This window comes from Pinus tabuliformis, chromosome 5_1 (assembly GCF_031772625.1).
Source record: "Pinus tabuliformis cultivar Carrire ecotype Pingquan chromosome 5_1, CPIR1, whole genome shotgun sequence".
NCBI lineage: Eukaryota > Viridiplantae > Streptophyta > Pinopsida > Pinales > Pinaceae > Pinus > Pinus tabuliformis.
The window spans coordinates 160,219,778-160,236,641 of record NC_142305.1 but is presented as its reverse complement, the minus strand read 5'-3'; the positions used below and the strand labels follow the sequence as shown (position 1 = coordinate 160,236,641).

Below are 16,864 nucleotides of genomic sequence, written 5' to 3'. Positions count from 1 at the left end.
CTACAGCTTACAGAGAAAATGCACAAGCAGATGTTCAGATGACGATGGAGCACGAAATGCCGGAGACGCAAGAACCAAAGAATTTGGAGACAGAGGAGACTGTGAAGGGTCCAGAGGACGAAGGTGAACAAATTCAGGAGGCTGCTGTGGCAAATGTCATGCATCCGGTGGTAGCTGTGGAGGAAATAGCTAAAGAAGCGGAAGCTGTGGAAGGGTTCGTCGAGAAAGACAAGGCAAATCAAACCATACTCGACGAAACGGAAAAGGGTATGTGCTCAGGGACCCCTATTTCCTCTCTTATTTCTCCTGAGCAAAATTCTGTAAAAATAAATATTGCATCCTCATCATATCAAGAGCAAGAAAATAATAATGTTGATAATATGGAACATATAATGTCATGCCCGAATGTGGAAACCATAGCTGAAGCCTTACCGTCTCTGGATATAAATTGTGAAGACAAATGGCCTCCCCTGCCACTCCCTGTAACTCGGCCTCCTTGCCCTTACAACCTGAGATCTTTGGGAGGGAATCATGAGGATCAGGGGTCTGTAGGTGGTTTGGGACCGATCCATTCACAAAACAGTTCCAAAAACAAACGAGGACGGAAATCAGATATGTCCAAGGCAAAACTAAAAGCTAAATTGGATGTTGCAGATGGTAAACAATATTCTATCCCGGGGGTTCTTAGAGCAGCTCACCCCCCTGAGGGTGTTATCAAATGATCCTGACATCCTGGAATTGCAGAGGTTTGGCCAGCAAACCTAAAAAACTGGCCTTGAAAGATTGGATATCTAACTCCAATTTAGATGTTATCTTTTTGCAAGAAACCCTGGGGAAGGCTTCCGAGATTGAACCTATGCTTAAATCCCTTCTGCCTGGGTGGGTTTTCATTGCTATGGATGCCTCTGGTCATTCGGGGGGCATTGCAATTGGTTACAAAGAAGGGCGGGTAAAAGTCATCAACCATTGGGGGATGAAAAATGTTATGGGCATGGAGATAATATCCCCAGACTTCACTTTCCCCATCACCTTAGTAAATATCTATGGGCCATGTCAGGGCAGGGATTCCTTCTGGGAAGATTTGATGACAAAATCTATTATGAAATCACCTTTGATGATTATGGGAGGTGATTTAAATTTTTCCATGGGTAGAGCTGAAGCTTGGGGTCCATCTGCGAGAGAAGATCCCCTTACTGATTTTTTCTACAACCTCATCACGGAGAATAATTTAATAGATCCCTCTCCGCTCAAGCTTAAGCCGACTTGGAGGAATCGAAGGATAGGAGAAGACCGGATTGCCAAAAGAATAGACCGTTTTCTGTTAACGGAGTCATTATCTTCTAAAGCTCCTTTGATCAGACAGTGGGTTGAGGAAATTGGGAATTCGGATCATTTCCCGATTTTCTTAGACATAACTATTCCTCCTCACAAACCTCCTGCCCCTTTTAAGTTCAATCCCGCATGGCTCCAAGATTCCACTTTCTGCAATCTGTTTATAGAAACATGGATTCACCCTGATCACAATGCAGGCGAGGATAAAAGTTTTTTGTTCATGGAGAATTTAAAAAGACTGAAGAAAGCCACAATTTCATGGGCAAAGGACAGAAAATTGAAACAAAATGCGGAGATGATCAGTATAAGGGAGGAGCTGAAGCAGATGGAGAGTATGGAGTCAGATGGATACTCCTCACAAGTCTCAAAGGACAGAATCCTTCACTTGGAGAAGCAGCAAAATAAAATTCTTTTGGAAAGGGAAGAAGAGTGGAGGATCAAGAGTAGGGCAACTTGGCTAAAATCTGGGGATGAGAACACTAGGTTTTTTCATAATTTTGCAAAAGGAAGGAAATCTTTAAATACTATCTGGCGCCTTAAAGATGAAGAAGGGAGAGAAGTCAGCTCCTTCCCAGAGCTTTCTGTTTTGGGAAAAAGACATTTTCAAAATATTTTTGCAGACCAGGGAGAGGCTACTATTGCAGAAGTCTTTAGCACTGTGCAAAGTTTTCCTAGATTCATTGAGGAAGATGAAGCAGAAGACCTTACAATTCCGGTTACTAAGGAGGAGATTGAAACAGCTATGAAGCTCATGGGCAAAGACAAAAGCCCAGGCCCTGATGGCTGGACTATAGAACTGTTTCTCCATTTTTTTGAACAAATTGGAGCTGAGTTAACTGAAGTAGTTGATGAATCTAGGCTGAAAGGAGTTGTCTATAGACCTTTTAACTCAACATTTATTGCTCTCATTCCCAAGAAGGATGAGCCGGAAAGTTTTGAAGACTTTAGACCAATTTCTTTGTGTAACTGCATTTACAAGATTATTTCAAAGGTTATTGCTCTCAGAATTGCACCAATCCTGTCAAGAAATATATCAATGGAACAATTTGGGTTCCTGGATGGAAGACAGATCCATGAAGCCATAGGAGTAGCCCAGGAGGTTATCCATAGTGTCAAAATGAAGAAAAAGAAGGGAGTTGTTCTCAAAATCGACCTATCCAAAGCATATGATAGGATCAGCTGGCTCTACCTAAGGATGCTGCTAACACATGTGGGTTTCAGCTATCCTTTTGTCAGCTGGATCATGGGGTGCATCACAAATGTCAGCTTTGCAGTACTGGTTAATGGAGCAGCCTCCTCTTTCTTTAACAGCCAGAGAGGCCTCAGACAAGGGTGTCCATTATCCCCTCTCCTGTTCCTCCTTGTGGCAGAAGGGCTCAGTAGACTGATTCACAAAGCCAGAAGAGAGGAGAAGGTAAAAGGTATCGAGGTAGCAATCAATCTCTTCATCACTCACCTTCTTTTCGTTGATGATATCTTGATTTTCACCAATGGTAATTGCAGTGAACTAAAGGAGTTAAAATGCATTTTTGATCTTTTTCTAAAAGCAACTGGAATGCAGATTAATTCTGGGAAATCACAAGCTTGTATGGCAGATTTTGAAAGAAGGGAAAGAAATCAAATGGCTGATCTATTTCCTTTCCCCAGTCAACCTCTGGAAGTTCCCTTCAAATATCTGGGTTTTTGGTTAAAGCCTGCTGCATACAAAAAAGAAGATTGGAACTGGCTCATAGCAAAGATAGAATCCAGAATATCACACTGGAGCTTTAGATGGCTGTCCAGAGCTGGTAGGTTGACCCTTATTAAATCAGTCTTGTTAGCCATCCCAGTTTACTGGGCCGCACTAACCTGGATTCCTAAAGGAGTAATGGAGAAAATCAGAAGAATCTGTTGCAGATTCCTATGGGCAGGAACAAAGGAATCCTCGGGTTTACCCTGGGTGGCTTGGGATAAAGTGGCCAGACCAAAAGAATGGGGAGGGTGGGGGATAAAAAGACTCCCTGAGTTCAGCAATTCATTAGCAGCAAAATCAGGATGGAGGCTAATAACCATGGAAAACCTGTGGACAAGGGTGGTGAAAAGGAAGTACATTGACCCAATGCCTTTGGAAGAATGGATCCGGAGTCAAAATAAGAAGGTAAAAAATTCTTCAGCAATCTGGAAGGCCACGGTGGATGCCTTCTCAGTGATCGAGCAAGGTTTAGCATGGAAAGTGGGAGATGGTAGACAGATCAGGATTGGCAGAGACCCATGGGTTGGATGCAATGAAGCTTTTGCTTTATCCCCAGGGCTTCTTCGACACCTTGATTCTAAAGGTATTATATCATTAAATCAGGTGGAAAGAGTTGGACAGTCTACTATCTGGGGACAGGCTTGGAAGGATGATGAAGAATTAGGGTTAAATGTAAGATGGAAGAACGAATGGGAGGGGTTCATTAAAGAACTACAGCGATCCAATGTCAGGATAAAAGATGAACCTGATTGCTTGATGTGGGCACAAAGCAAATCTGGGGGGTACACCCCAAAAGATGGATATTCTTTTCTAATGGGAAAGAAAGGATGGGGAGCTCCGGAATGGTGGGCCAAAGATATATGGAAACTCAAATGCCCTGCCAAGTCCAGGCTCTTTCTCTGGTGCATTTTAAAAAGGAAGGTCCCAACATGGGAAACATTGCAGACAAGGTTTTTAGCTGGGCCAGGGCGATGCCCTTTGTGCAAATCTGATGAGGAAACCATCAATCATCTTTTCACCACCTGTGTTTTCTCAAGGAAGATATGGGAGGAGGTCACTGGTTTTCTCAAGGTTAAAGCTCAGTGGGGGCAAGACCCCTTGGATGCTGCTTGGAGGAAATGGTGGCACACCTATCCGGAAGGGAATTTGAGGAACTTGCCCCTTATTTTCTGCTGGGGTGTATGGCTTGCTAGAAACAAGAGTCTGTTCCAAGATAAGGATACACCTTCTTCTGTTATTGCCACTAATATCACAGCCATATATTCTGCCTTGCCTCCACCTGAGGACAAAAAATCCAAAACAAAACAAAGACATATCAATATTCAGGAGGGCATTCCCTGTGGCTTCTTTGATGGGGCTTCCCAAAACAACAGGGCTGGAGCAGGCCTGTGCATACACATAAATTCGGAACATTCTTTAAAAGCTTCTGTCGGGTTGGGTACAGGCACAAATAACTATGCTGAACTATCGGCCTTACGATACCTTTTATGCTGGCTCCATCACAGAAACATCAACTCTATACAGATTTTTGGGGATTCACTAAATGTCATAAACTGGGTCAATGGAATTGCATCTTGTCAAAATCAGATTTTGAAGACAATTGTAGAAGAAATTTACTATCTGAAGACATTTTTTAACAGGTTTTCAATATGCCATATCTACAGGGACAGGAATGAGGAAGCAGATCAGCTATCTAAGGCTGGTCTTCAACAGGATCCGGGCAGCTGGGCAATAGAAGAGACCAGACAGGGGCAGTCTTACAGAACAGATCAGCCTCCATATGCTCAGCATTTTTGACCACAGTTTTTTTTTCTCCTTTTATGACAGCACTTTTCTCAGATATATTTCTACAGTTTAGGTTTTGTATATAATTTCCTTACTAGTCTTTTTATCCAGCTTATAGATTACAGCTTACAGACTCTTATTATTATTTTTGTTATATTTCCACATGGTTTCAGACATATTATTTTGGTTGTATGGGGTTGTTTATCCTTCGTCGAAGGAGGCCCCAGGTTTCATTATGTTATTTTGAGTTGTGACTATACATCCTCCCGGGAGGAAGACTATAACAGGTTCTTAAAACAGCAGAACAGCTCCCTGATGGTTGAGCAGATTGTGAACAGTTGAGCCAACAGTATGGCTTATGAACAATATGTATATAAACTTTTTATGGTTTCTTAATAAAAAGTTTTGCTTTTTTCCTCGGAAAATAAATATTAAATGTGAATTTATAACTATTATGTTGTTAATGAAATGAAAAGGAGTTTGGAAATTAATCTTGAAGCTACATCTAGCTAAAAGAGATAACACTGCAAGTTACATGTTGGATATTCATTACCCATTCCTTAATTCCTAGGCATCTAATATAAATGATCATATTATTTATGATTATAGAAATAATTGATCCATAAGTTCCCTAGAAGACATGATGTTGTCTCTCGGAGTGGGAAATAGAGTTCATAAAAGAGCTAATAACTACTTGCCACATGTTGGGTGAGGTGGAGGTAGTTATCAACTACCAAACTGATTGGTAAGAGGGTAACCTCTTTTGTCTTGTTGTTTGGGCAAAAAGGGTTACATAGTGTTAAAATCGTGTTGGGAAAGAATTGATAACAAATGTGACAGAAAGGAAGAACTTGTAGTCTGAGTGCTTGGGGGGGAATTTTTTGAAGAAAGGGTCAAAGGTTGGGTGGAGCTGGTTGAATTTAGTAACATTTCCTATATTTCTATCTTTATAATTCCGAGTTAGTTCTTCTAACTCTCTATATATTTAGAGAAATAAAACTATTATGTTATAATTAGTTTACTATGAAAATTCAAGAACTAGAATCAAATGTTAGAATTAGCAAAGATAACTAAAATATTTACATGAAAAAGTAATTTGTTGACTTCAGGTATTTCATGTAATTATAACAATAGAAAATTACACTACAAGTTGTAAAGGGAGAACAAATGCAATGCGTCAATTTAGTGTTGCAAGTCATTTGTAATTTATTATTGTGTAAAGTTTATAGAAAATAAGAATATAAGTGACTAATTTATCTTTATGAATTTCTATCATCAATATGTTATCAGTGTGTTAGAAATATGAGAAGATATGGGATGTATAGGCATACATAAGTTGAGAAGTAAAACATGATACATGTTGAAATGTTATCTATGTAAAGTAGAATAAAGGTAAAATTAACTTCAGGACAACAAGAATTCAAAAAGATCATACTTGATCATACCTCCAAACCTTGATGGAGAATTTGAGGAAGGGGAAAAAGCTTGGTTTCTAAATATGCCAAATTATTTTGATGTGTATAATTACCCCAAAAACTTGAAAGTTAGATTAGCTACATATGAGCTAATTGGTAAATCAACCTTATGGTGGGAGGAAAATAAGGCGATAAAGAGTATCAGAAGCAAGAATCTAACATGGAAATTATTTTAAAAATAATTTAAAAAGAAGTAATTAATAAAAAGGTACTTTGATGAGAAGACCAGAGAATTCCATGAGTTAAGGTTGGGACAATCAACCATGGACAAATTTCTAAAACAATTCATGAACTTGTTGAGGTATGTGCATTTATTGAAAGAAGAAAAGGAAAAAATATAAAGGTTTATTAGTTGCCTACATTTTTCATAAATGGAAAGGATTGAATTTGACAATCCAAAACCATGGATGAAATGATAAGGAAGACCAAACTGTGTTTTAACCAAAGAAAACAAAAAAGTGATAATTCTATTCATTGGAAGACCAAGAAAAATGAATTTAAGAAACTTACATTTTCTAACACCTTTAGTAGCTATCAAGGGGGAAGCTACAAAAAAAATGTAAATTAGTAGAAAAACTTAGGACAAAAAAATGGGAAAGGAGTAAGAATAGGAAACATGAATTTTGGTGAATAAGTTAGACCACTAATTAAGTGCTATGGTGCAATGAGAACCATTTATGGAAAGATTTTACAAAGAATCCATTGAACAAGAAAATAATAGTAAACGATATGCCAGAAGCATCCACAAGTAATGATGTTTCTTGCAATACCCCAAGGGTTAGTGCAACATTGTGTGGAAGACAAAAAGATCATCAATCCACTATGGTGGAGATCCAAGGTAAATTTTTTAAAAAGAATGTAACTATGCTAATACAATGGGGATCTACTTTAAGTTATATTTCCCCTACTGCAATTGAAAATGTGGACTTAAAATGAAAATAAGAGTAAATCTTGGTTAGTACAGTTGGCCACAGGAGCTAAAAGAAAAGTTACTGAAATAAGTAGATAAGTAAGATTTTTTCGATAAATCTAAATGGAATGAATACTAAATTAAATTTGAACATTCTGCTTCTAGGATCTTGTGATGTCATTATTGGCATGGATTTGTTATAACCCCACAAGGAAATTCTAAATTCCTTAGAAAAGTATTTCACCTACATTAATGATGAGTGGAAGGCTTGTACAATCAAAGGAGTTCGAAGAGTTATTTCTGTGAGACAAATATTTGCCTTAAAATTAATGAAAATGTGCTCAGAAGGGATGTCAAATGTTTTCAGTCCAAATTGAAGACCTTTCTAGTAGTAATCAGAAACCATACTCAGATGATTATCCTATATTGGAATAATATAAGGATGTCTTTCTGAAGAAATACCAGGACTTGCTCCAAGAAGGGATATAGACTTCACCATTGATCTCATTCATGGAGCAGTTCTAGTATGAAAAGCTCGAATATAGAATGAGAATTCCTGACTTGATGTAGTTAAAAATTCAATTACAAGAGCTACTTCATAAGAAGTATATAAGACCTAGTTTATTACCTTAGGTTGCACCAGTCTTATTTGTTAAAAATAAAGATGGAACCCTTATACTTTGTATAGATTACAGATATCTCAACAAATGACCATAAAAAATAAGCATCCTTTGCCCCAGATTGATGACATGCTTAACCAAGTTAAGGGAGCTTCAATTCTCTCAAAAAATGATTTAATATTTCGATACCATCATATTAGAATCAAGGATGAGGATATTCACAAAACAATGTTCAAGGCAAAATAGGGACATTATGAGTTCATGGTACTTCCATTCAAACTGAGTAATGAATAAACCTGTTTCATGTGTCTGAGGAATATTGTGCTTAGTTCATTTCTAGAAAAAAGTTGTCATTGTATTCATAGATGGCATTCTAGTTTACTCAAAGAGTAAAGAAGAACATTATCAACATTTGCAAATTGTTCTTCAAAAACTTTGAGAAAATTAGTTGTATGCTAAGTTTATAAAATGCTCATTTTACCAGAAACAAATTCAATACTTAAGGCATGTGATATCTAAGGAAGGGATTTTTATGGATCTAGAAAAGATAAAAGCTATCATAGAATGGCCAGTACTTAAGGATGTAGTTGATATAAGGAATTTTATGGGAATTATAGGTTATCACTGAATATTTATGGAAGGATTTTCTAAACTGGCATACCCAATCCCTTCCTTACAAAATAAGGGAATAAGTTATGAATGGAATCAAAATTATTAGCATAGATTTGAGAAACTAAAGCAACTATTAGCTTCTGCTCCAATCCAGAAATTAGATATTCCCAACAAAGACTTTGTAGTCAACATGAACGCTTGTAAGGAAGGCTTGGGGAGAGTTCTAATGCAAGAAGGCCATGTAATTAGCTATGAACCCAAAAAAATAAAAGACCATGAGACAAAATATGTCACACATGACCTAGAAATAGTAGCTACCATTCATGCTCTAAAAATGTGGAGGAACTATCACATAGGAAGGAAATTTCAGCAAAAAATGGATAATGACAGTCACAAATACTTAATTTACAAACCAAATCTGAATGTTAGGTGAGAAAGGTGGTTAGAATTCCTTAGTGAATACAATTTTGAAATCATACACATTAAGGAAAAGAGAACAAGATTGTCAAAGAACAAGAAGTTGGAAAACAAATTTGATAGAAAAAATGAAAACAATTGTAAATTTTAATCCATAATACATGAAAATTACAGAAATATGACCTGTTAGATGAAGAAGAGAATCGTTTTTTCAGTAAATAATTAAGATATACTAATGTACATGGAGATAATTTATTTTCCTAATGATCCAAATCTAAAAATATTTGTCCTAGATGAATTGCATAAGAATGAAATAGTTGGGCATCCTCGTTACGAGAAGCTCATAATTTTGTTAAGAAAATATTTTTATTGGACTAACATCTAAAATAAAAAAGCTAAATATGTGGTTAACTGTGTGGAATGTCAACAAGTTAAGGCTTCCCATCAACATCTAGTTGGGTTGTTACAACCTTTACCCATTCCAAAATGGAAATGGTAAATAATATCAATGGACTTCATCACCTGTTTACCAAAAACTGGGACACATTATTCTATTATGGTGGTAGTAAAAAGACGCAATAAAGAAACAAATTTTATTCCTATTAAATCTAACTTCAAGGCCATAAATATAGCATAAATATTCTTGAAGGAGATATTTAGAATCCATGGTATGCCCAGAATTGTGGTTACAGACCATGACGATAAGTTTACCTCTAAATTTTGGAAGGTTTTATTTGAAGGAATGGGAACAAAATTAAATTTTAGTAAAGCTGATAATCCTTAGTCTAATGGTTGAAGACAAAGGACCAATCAAATCTTCTAAGATATGTTGAGAATGTGTGTCATGGATAGACCTACTAAGTGGGAAAACTATCTCCACTTGGTTGATTTTCCCTATAATAATAGATATCAAACTTCTTTGAAAATGAGTCCTTTTGAGGTATTTTATAACAAATGATGCAAAGTACCACTGAGTTGGGAGCATCCCAAGGATAGGTTGGTATTGGGACCAAATATGTCAAAAGAGATGCAAGAGGTGGTTAAACAAGTAAACAAAAATTTGAAAATATCTAGGTATCGATAGAAGCATTATGCAATATTGAAAAGAGTTCAAAATGAATCTAATTTTGGTGATCATGTATACTTAAAAGTGAAACTAAGGAAAAGTGCACTTAGACTTGGAAACTCTTCCAAGCTATCACCCAAATATTGTGGACATTTTGAGGTGTTAGCAAGGATTGAACCAATTTCCTATCAACTTTCTCTTCCAGTAAATATAAAAATTCATAATGTATTTCATGTATCCTAGTTAAAGAAATATGTACATGACTAAGCTCACATAAGATATTGGAATGTTGTATAGGTAGAACTGGATTGTTGGCATTATGGTTCAGGTGTTGTCCTTGATGGCAACCCATTCAGGTGGTAGATCACTGTTCTTCATGTCAGCAGCAAAGATTGATGATCAGCTCTTAATTTATTGAAAAATTTAAGAAGGACGCAGGTACACCTTTCAAAAAGTGCGTACCCGCAGGTAATCCATGCATAGACCGCGTCCAGGGACGCAGTCCAGCCGTTCAGAAGGTGCTTCCACCCAGTGCACACTTTTTAAGGCAGAGAAAAGCACACGTGGGGGTTTCTTGTGATTTACTCCTGGTATCTAGCCGACGGTATTGTGTTTTTAAGGTGTCGGCTCGTGGTATTGTTCCTTGATTTGAGGAGGAGCTTGCCTATATAAAGCAAAGGAGATCATTTGGTTTGAGCATGTTTTTGGTTGAACATCTTATGAGGGCTAGATCTGGTCTAGATCTAAACAAGGCGAATCTGATGGACCGAGATCTCTTCGACTCTTGCTCAGATCTGTAGATCTGACTGTCTGGGTTATTTCTAAAGTCTTGAAATCATCTATGCCCGGAGGGACGCAGGTGCAGTAAGGGTTTAGGTGCGTCCGGGACGCAGGAGCGAAGAGTTTCAGGTGCGTCGGACGCAGGCGCAGAAGGGTTCAGGTGCGCCGGGACGCAGGCAGTTCAATAGACTCAGTGTGAGGGACGCAGGCTAGCAGTTGAGCAGGCTGCATCCGTGACGCAGGCTAGCAGTTGAGCAGGGTGCGTCCAGGGACTCAGGCCAGCAGTTGAGCAGGGTGAGTGCGGGACTCAGGCTAGCAGTTGAGCAGGGTGAGTCCGGACTCAGGCTAGCAGTTGTGCAGGGTGCTTCCTTCTCTTAAAATCTTTGTTTATCATTGTTGTGTTCTGGGTTTGGTCCTATTATTGTTGATCTGGTTACTACAGTTGATTGGGTGATTCTCTTACACTTGATGATCAATTGATGCTTATGGATCCAGTTTGAAAATTATGAAAAGTGGTCCTTGTATGAAAAGAAGTAGGGGGTTGTAGCTCCCTTCCAGGAGAAACTGGAAAACGAGAGAGAGTTGTAGCTCTCTGCAGGTTGCAGCCTGCGTACTGGTAAAGGACTGCACCAGTACAAATCCATTGTAAAAGAAGTTTCTAATTTGAAAGAAGATAGAGACATATTGCAGCAGGTGGTTTTTTCCCACATTGGGTTTCCACCTTACATCTTGTGTTCTTTGGTGTGACTATCTGTTTTCTTTTGTTCATGCTCATTATTTTATGGTACTGACATGCAAAAATAATTCAAAGAACAAATGAAGAAGATTTATTAAAAGAATTATATAATACTGATTCACCCCCCCCTCTCAGTATTATTTCCAACAATTGGTATAAGAGCAGGTCCTTCAGAGAAGCTTGATCGCTTGAAGGTAGATCGTTCATCATGAGCAACTACGAGAGAGAAGCATCAATCAGGCCACCGGTTTTTGATGGGAAAAACTTCAACTATTGGAAGGTAAGAGTTACTGCATATCTTCAATCTCTTGGTACAGAAGTTTGGGACATTGTAGAAACAGGCTACGCTTTTCCTTCAGCTACTCCTACAGATCCAGCTGAGAAGAAGAAATATGAAACAAATGCAAAAGCAGTCAGTACTCTATTAGGAAGTATATCCCAAACGGAGTTCATGAAGGTAATGCACTTCAAATCAGAAAAAGAGATATGGGACAAAATGGTCACGAGCTATGAAGGAGGTGAACAGGTAAAGCGAGCTAAACTTCAAACTCTCAGGATTCAGTATGAGACTCTCAAGATGTATAATGATGAAATTGTGGCTAATTATTTTCTTCGGGTAGATGAGATTGTTAATTGTATGAACAATTTGGGTGAAGAAATAAAAGAGGCTATAGTAGTTGAAAAGATTCTAAGATCATTATCCCCCAAGTTTGAATCTAAAGTATCTGCAATAGAAGAAAAGGAAAATCTCCGAATTCTCACTATGTCTCAGCTACATGGAATTCCAAATGCTTATGAAATGAGAAAGGGAGGTCCATCTGACAGAAGGGAAGCTGCTTTCAAGGCATCAGGCAAAGAAGATTACTATGAAGCAAGCCATGTTCCAGAAGAAGAGGAAGAAGAATCAAATTTCGTCAGAAATCTTCAAAGGGGTTCTGGAAGGTTCAGAGGTAAGCTACCTTTCAAATGCTTTGCTTGTGGAAGAGTAGGTCATTATGCTGCAAAATGTCCCTATAAGGATAAAGGTAAGGAACCTGCTAGATGGAACAAGAAACAAAGTACAAATAAGAAAAGCTACTACACCCATGAAGACAGTGATGGTTTATCAAACAATGATGAAGATGAACAAGGTAATAAATATAAGTTGTTAATGGCATTTGAAGATGATGATTATGAGGATGCTGTAGATGTGAATAACCTCTATGATGAAATTACTAGACTCAAGAGATGTATAGAAGAAAAGAATGTGATCATTGATACTCTACAATTTCAAATTGATGAAAAGGAAAAACATCTTGAAAAACTAGAAGGTGAAATTGTTGGTCTCAGAAAAGAAATTGAGAAAACAAAAGCTATTAATCTTAAGTTTGTCAAAGGATCTGAAACTTTGGATGAGATTATCAATGTGCAGCGGTCTCCTCTAAACAAGACAGGTTTGGGCTATAATGGAGAAACCTCTCAAGCATCCACCTCAAAAAGTTATCTTGATGCGGCAAGAAGAAATGAGCAGAAGAACAATGAAGATAATCAGGTGAAGCAGGGTCGAAATACAAACAGAAACTATCAAGGGCAATCCATCTTAAGGGTGAACAAAAGCTACAACCAGCCACAGGTAAAATCTTCTCAGTTTGGTTCAAGAATAGATGAAAATAGAAATTACAATCAGTTGGCAGGTAGATTCAATAACCGCAGAAGCTTCTTCAATGGACAATGCTTTTCTTGCCATAATTTTGGTCACAAAGCAGCTCAATGTGTTGCATATAAAACAATCATGACTAGGGAAGCTAAAAAACAAAGAAGCATGACAGGGATTACAAAAAGGACCTATAACAACTTTTCGGCTCTTGAAAATGAAGTTGAATGTTCCATTTGCAATAATTTTGGTCATGAAGACTCTGAATGCGGGAGCAGGTTTCAGGAGAGAAAGGAAAAAGAGCGGAAAAAGGAACAAGCCTCAAGCACCAAAACATGGAGAATAAAGGAACCTCAAACAGAAAGATGTGGGATAGCATTCTATGCAGAGGGACAGGAAAATCTATGGTACATTGACAGTGGATGTTCGAAGCATATGACAGGTGATAAAGAAAAACTTGAGTCTTATTCTACTTTAGAAAAGGGAAAGAAAGTCTCTTTTGGAAATGATACTCCTGCAACTATAAAAGGAAAAGGTATTGCTCCTTTAAAAGAAACGGTCAAGGCTAGAAATGTTTTGTATGTTGATGGATTGAAGCATAATCTACTAAGTGTCAGCCAGATGTGTGATCAAAGAACCGAGGTTATATTCAGATCAAATGGATGTCTTGTTCGTGATCTTGATACTGGTAAAACAGTTCTCAAAGGGAAAAGAACTCCAAATAATCTGTACATATTTGAAGAAGGACAACAACAATGCTATCTAAGCAAGGATGAAGAGCACTGGTTATGGCATCGAAGGTTGGGACATCTAAGCTTCTCACAAATAAGGAAAGCATGCAAATATCAGGCAGTTCGCGATCTTCCAGATATCAAAATTCCTGACAACACCATATGCAAATCATGTCAGTTTGGAAAACAAACCAGAACTAACTTCCCAGAGAAAGAAGGATCAGCTAGCATGCCTCTTGAGCTAGTACACACAGATACATGTGGTCCCTTCAGAAAAAGGACACCTCGAGGAGAAGAATACTTGATATTATTCATTGACGATTTCTCCAGGTTTGTTTGGTTAGGACTTATGAATCACAAAGATGAAGCATTCGAAAAATTCAAATCCTTCAAAGCCTTGGTTGAAAATGAATCAGGTCACAAAATTAAGTGCCTCAGATCCGACAGAGGTGGGGAATTTACTTCAAATGAATTTTTCTATTTCTGTGAAGAACATGGGATAAGAAGAGAATTCTCTACAGCAAGAACTCCTCAGCAAAATGGAGTTGTGGAAAGAATGAACAGAACAATCCAACAGATGGCTCGTGCTATGCTTGATGAATCAGGAACTCCCGCAACTTTCTGGGGTGAAGCTGCACATGCTGCGGTTATTATTCTCAACAAAACAAATGTCCGGGTGAACAATACTCAAACTCCTCATGAGCTCTGGAGTGGTAAGACTCCTTCGGTAAAACACTTCAAAATCTTTGGGAGCAAATGCTATATCAAAAATACTGATGTGCAGCTTGGAAAACTTGAACCTAGAGCAGATGAAGGCATTCTTCTTGGTTACTCTCCACATAGCAAAGCATACAAATGCTACAATAAAAGACTTGGCAGAATTGTTGACAGCATTGATGTAGTGGTTGATGAGAAGGGATACATTCCTAGGCAAGTACATCATGAAGACATTGAAGAAGATGAAGGCTACCCCCAACGACAGAATGATGAAGAAGAAGAACCTCAAGAAGAACCAGAGGAGCAAACAAGAACAGAAGAAAAGACTCCATCCAGATATGTTCAGAAGAATCATCCAGAATCTCAGATTATGGGGCAGAAAGAAGCAGGTGTACAAACAAGAAGAACAGTTGCAGAAGCTTCAAGATATTTGGCATTACTCTCCTCTACTGAACCACAAAATGTGAAAGAGGCATGCAAAGATGAATGTTGGGTGAAAGCAATGGATGAAGAACTTGAGCAGATCGAAAAGAACAACACTTGGGAGCTGGTTCCTAGACCAAAAGATAAGAATGTTATCGGGACAAAATGGGTCTTCAAAAACAAATTAAATGAAAATGGAGAAGTAATTAGAAACAAAGCCAGACTTGTTTGTAAAGGGTATGCACAGCAAGAAGGAATAGACTTTGAAGAAACCTTTGCTCCTGTTGCAAGACTTGAAGCCATCCGAATGTTCCTTGCTCTCTCAAGTTTTCAAAACTTCAAAGTATTTCAAATGGACGTGAAATCAGCCTTTCTGAACGGAGACTTGGAAGAAGAAGTGTACATTGAACAACCAGATGGGTTCATTCTTGGAAATGATCCAAATCTTGTATGCAGATTGAAAAAGGCTCTCTATGGTCTCAAACAAGCTCCAAGGGCTTGGTACTACCGTTTGGACAAATATCTTCATCAACAAGGTTTTTCAAAAGGATCAGCAGATAGCAATCTTTATATAAAAGTTGAAAATGACAAATTGCTAATACTTGTTGTATATGTAGATGACATTATTTTTGGGAGCAATGAAGAAGCTATGAGTCAAAACTTTGCCTCTGTCATGCAGAAAGAATTTGAAATGTCCCTGCTAGGAGAACTGACATATTTCCTTGGTTTGCAAATCCAACAAAAAGAAGGAGGAATCTTTTTATCTCAAACCAAGTATCTCAAACAGATTTTGAAGAAATATGGTATGGAAGATGCAAAACCAGTATGTACACCCATGGTCACAGGATGTAGCCTCAGTGCAAATGATGAATCTGCAACAGTACATCAACCAACCTACAGATCTATGATTGGAAGTTTACTTTATTTGACAGGTACCCGACCAGATATCATGCATGCAGTTGGAATAGTTGGAAGATTTCAAGAAAATCCGAAAGAGACTCATCTTCAGGCAGTGAAGAGAATTTTCAAATATCTTCAAGGGACTCAAAATTATGGCTTATGGTATCCTAGAGATACAGATCTTACACTTCATGCTTATACAGATGCAGATTGGGCCGGAAGCGTGGATGACAGGAAAAGCACAAGTGGTGGTGCATTCTTTATGGGTTCCAGACTGGTATCTTGGTTCAGCAAGAAACAAAGTTCAATTGCCTTGTCTACAGCTGAAGCGGAATATGTTGCTGATGCATCTTGTTGCACCCAACTCCTTTGGATGATGCAGACTTTGCAGGATTTTCAAATCACTTGTACACCACCAATCCCTATCTTATGTGAAAACACAAGTGCAATCAGCATCTCAAAGAATCCTGTTATGCATTCAAAAACCAAGCACATACCAATCAAGTACCATTTTCTCCGGGAACAAGTACTTGAACAGAAGATCAAGTTGGAGTATGTTCCTTCTAAGGAACAAGTTGCTGATATCTTCACCAAACCATTGCCCAGGGACACTTTTGAATACCTCAGGCAAAAGCTGGGGGTTGTTGATGCATCATCTTATTGTTGAACCTCTTCTTATTGGTGATACAGGCTCAGGGGGAGCACATAATGCATTGTTGGCATTATGGAGGATGGTCAGAAGGAGATCTTGGAAATTGCTGCAATATGTCTCTATCTCTTTCATGGTGGATTATGGTTCGTCGCTGCAGATCTGGTTCATATTCAGGAGGAGCATGATCTTAGGGGGAGCATACCCTTTGCCCTTGATGTCAAAGGGGGAGAATGAAGCTGAAGATTATGAGGTTGCCATCAAGTCCAAAGGGGGAGATTGTTGGCATTATGGTTCAGGTGTTGTCCTTGATGGCAACCCATTCAGGTGGTAGATCACTGTTCTT

The 16,864-nt window shown here is 38.3% G+C and overlaps 1 protein-coding gene across 1 annotated transcript; it reads left to right on the top strand.

Annotated features, from left to right (window-relative positions):
- The first annotated feature begins 718 nt into the window (after positions 1-718).
- LOC149163921 (uncharacterized) lies at positions 719-4,861 on the top strand. The gene is made up of 2 exons (XM_089429303.1): positions 719-2,323; positions 2,894-4,861. The coding sequence occupies exons 1-2, from the start codon at positions 719-721 to the stop codon at positions 4,859-4,861; spliced, it is 3,573 nt and encodes a 1,190-aa protein (XP_089285429.1).
- Positions 4,862-16,864: the final 12,003 nt, after the last annotated feature.

Coding starts and splice junctions, on each gene's coding strand:
- LOC149163921 (XM_089429303.1), top strand. CDS start 719: ATGATCCTGACATCCTGGAATTGCAGAGGTTTGGCCAGCAAACCTAAA. Junction 2,324..2,893: donor TTTACAAGATTATTTCAAAG/GTTATTGCTCTC, acceptor ACTGGAATGCAG/ATTAATTCTGGGAAATCACA.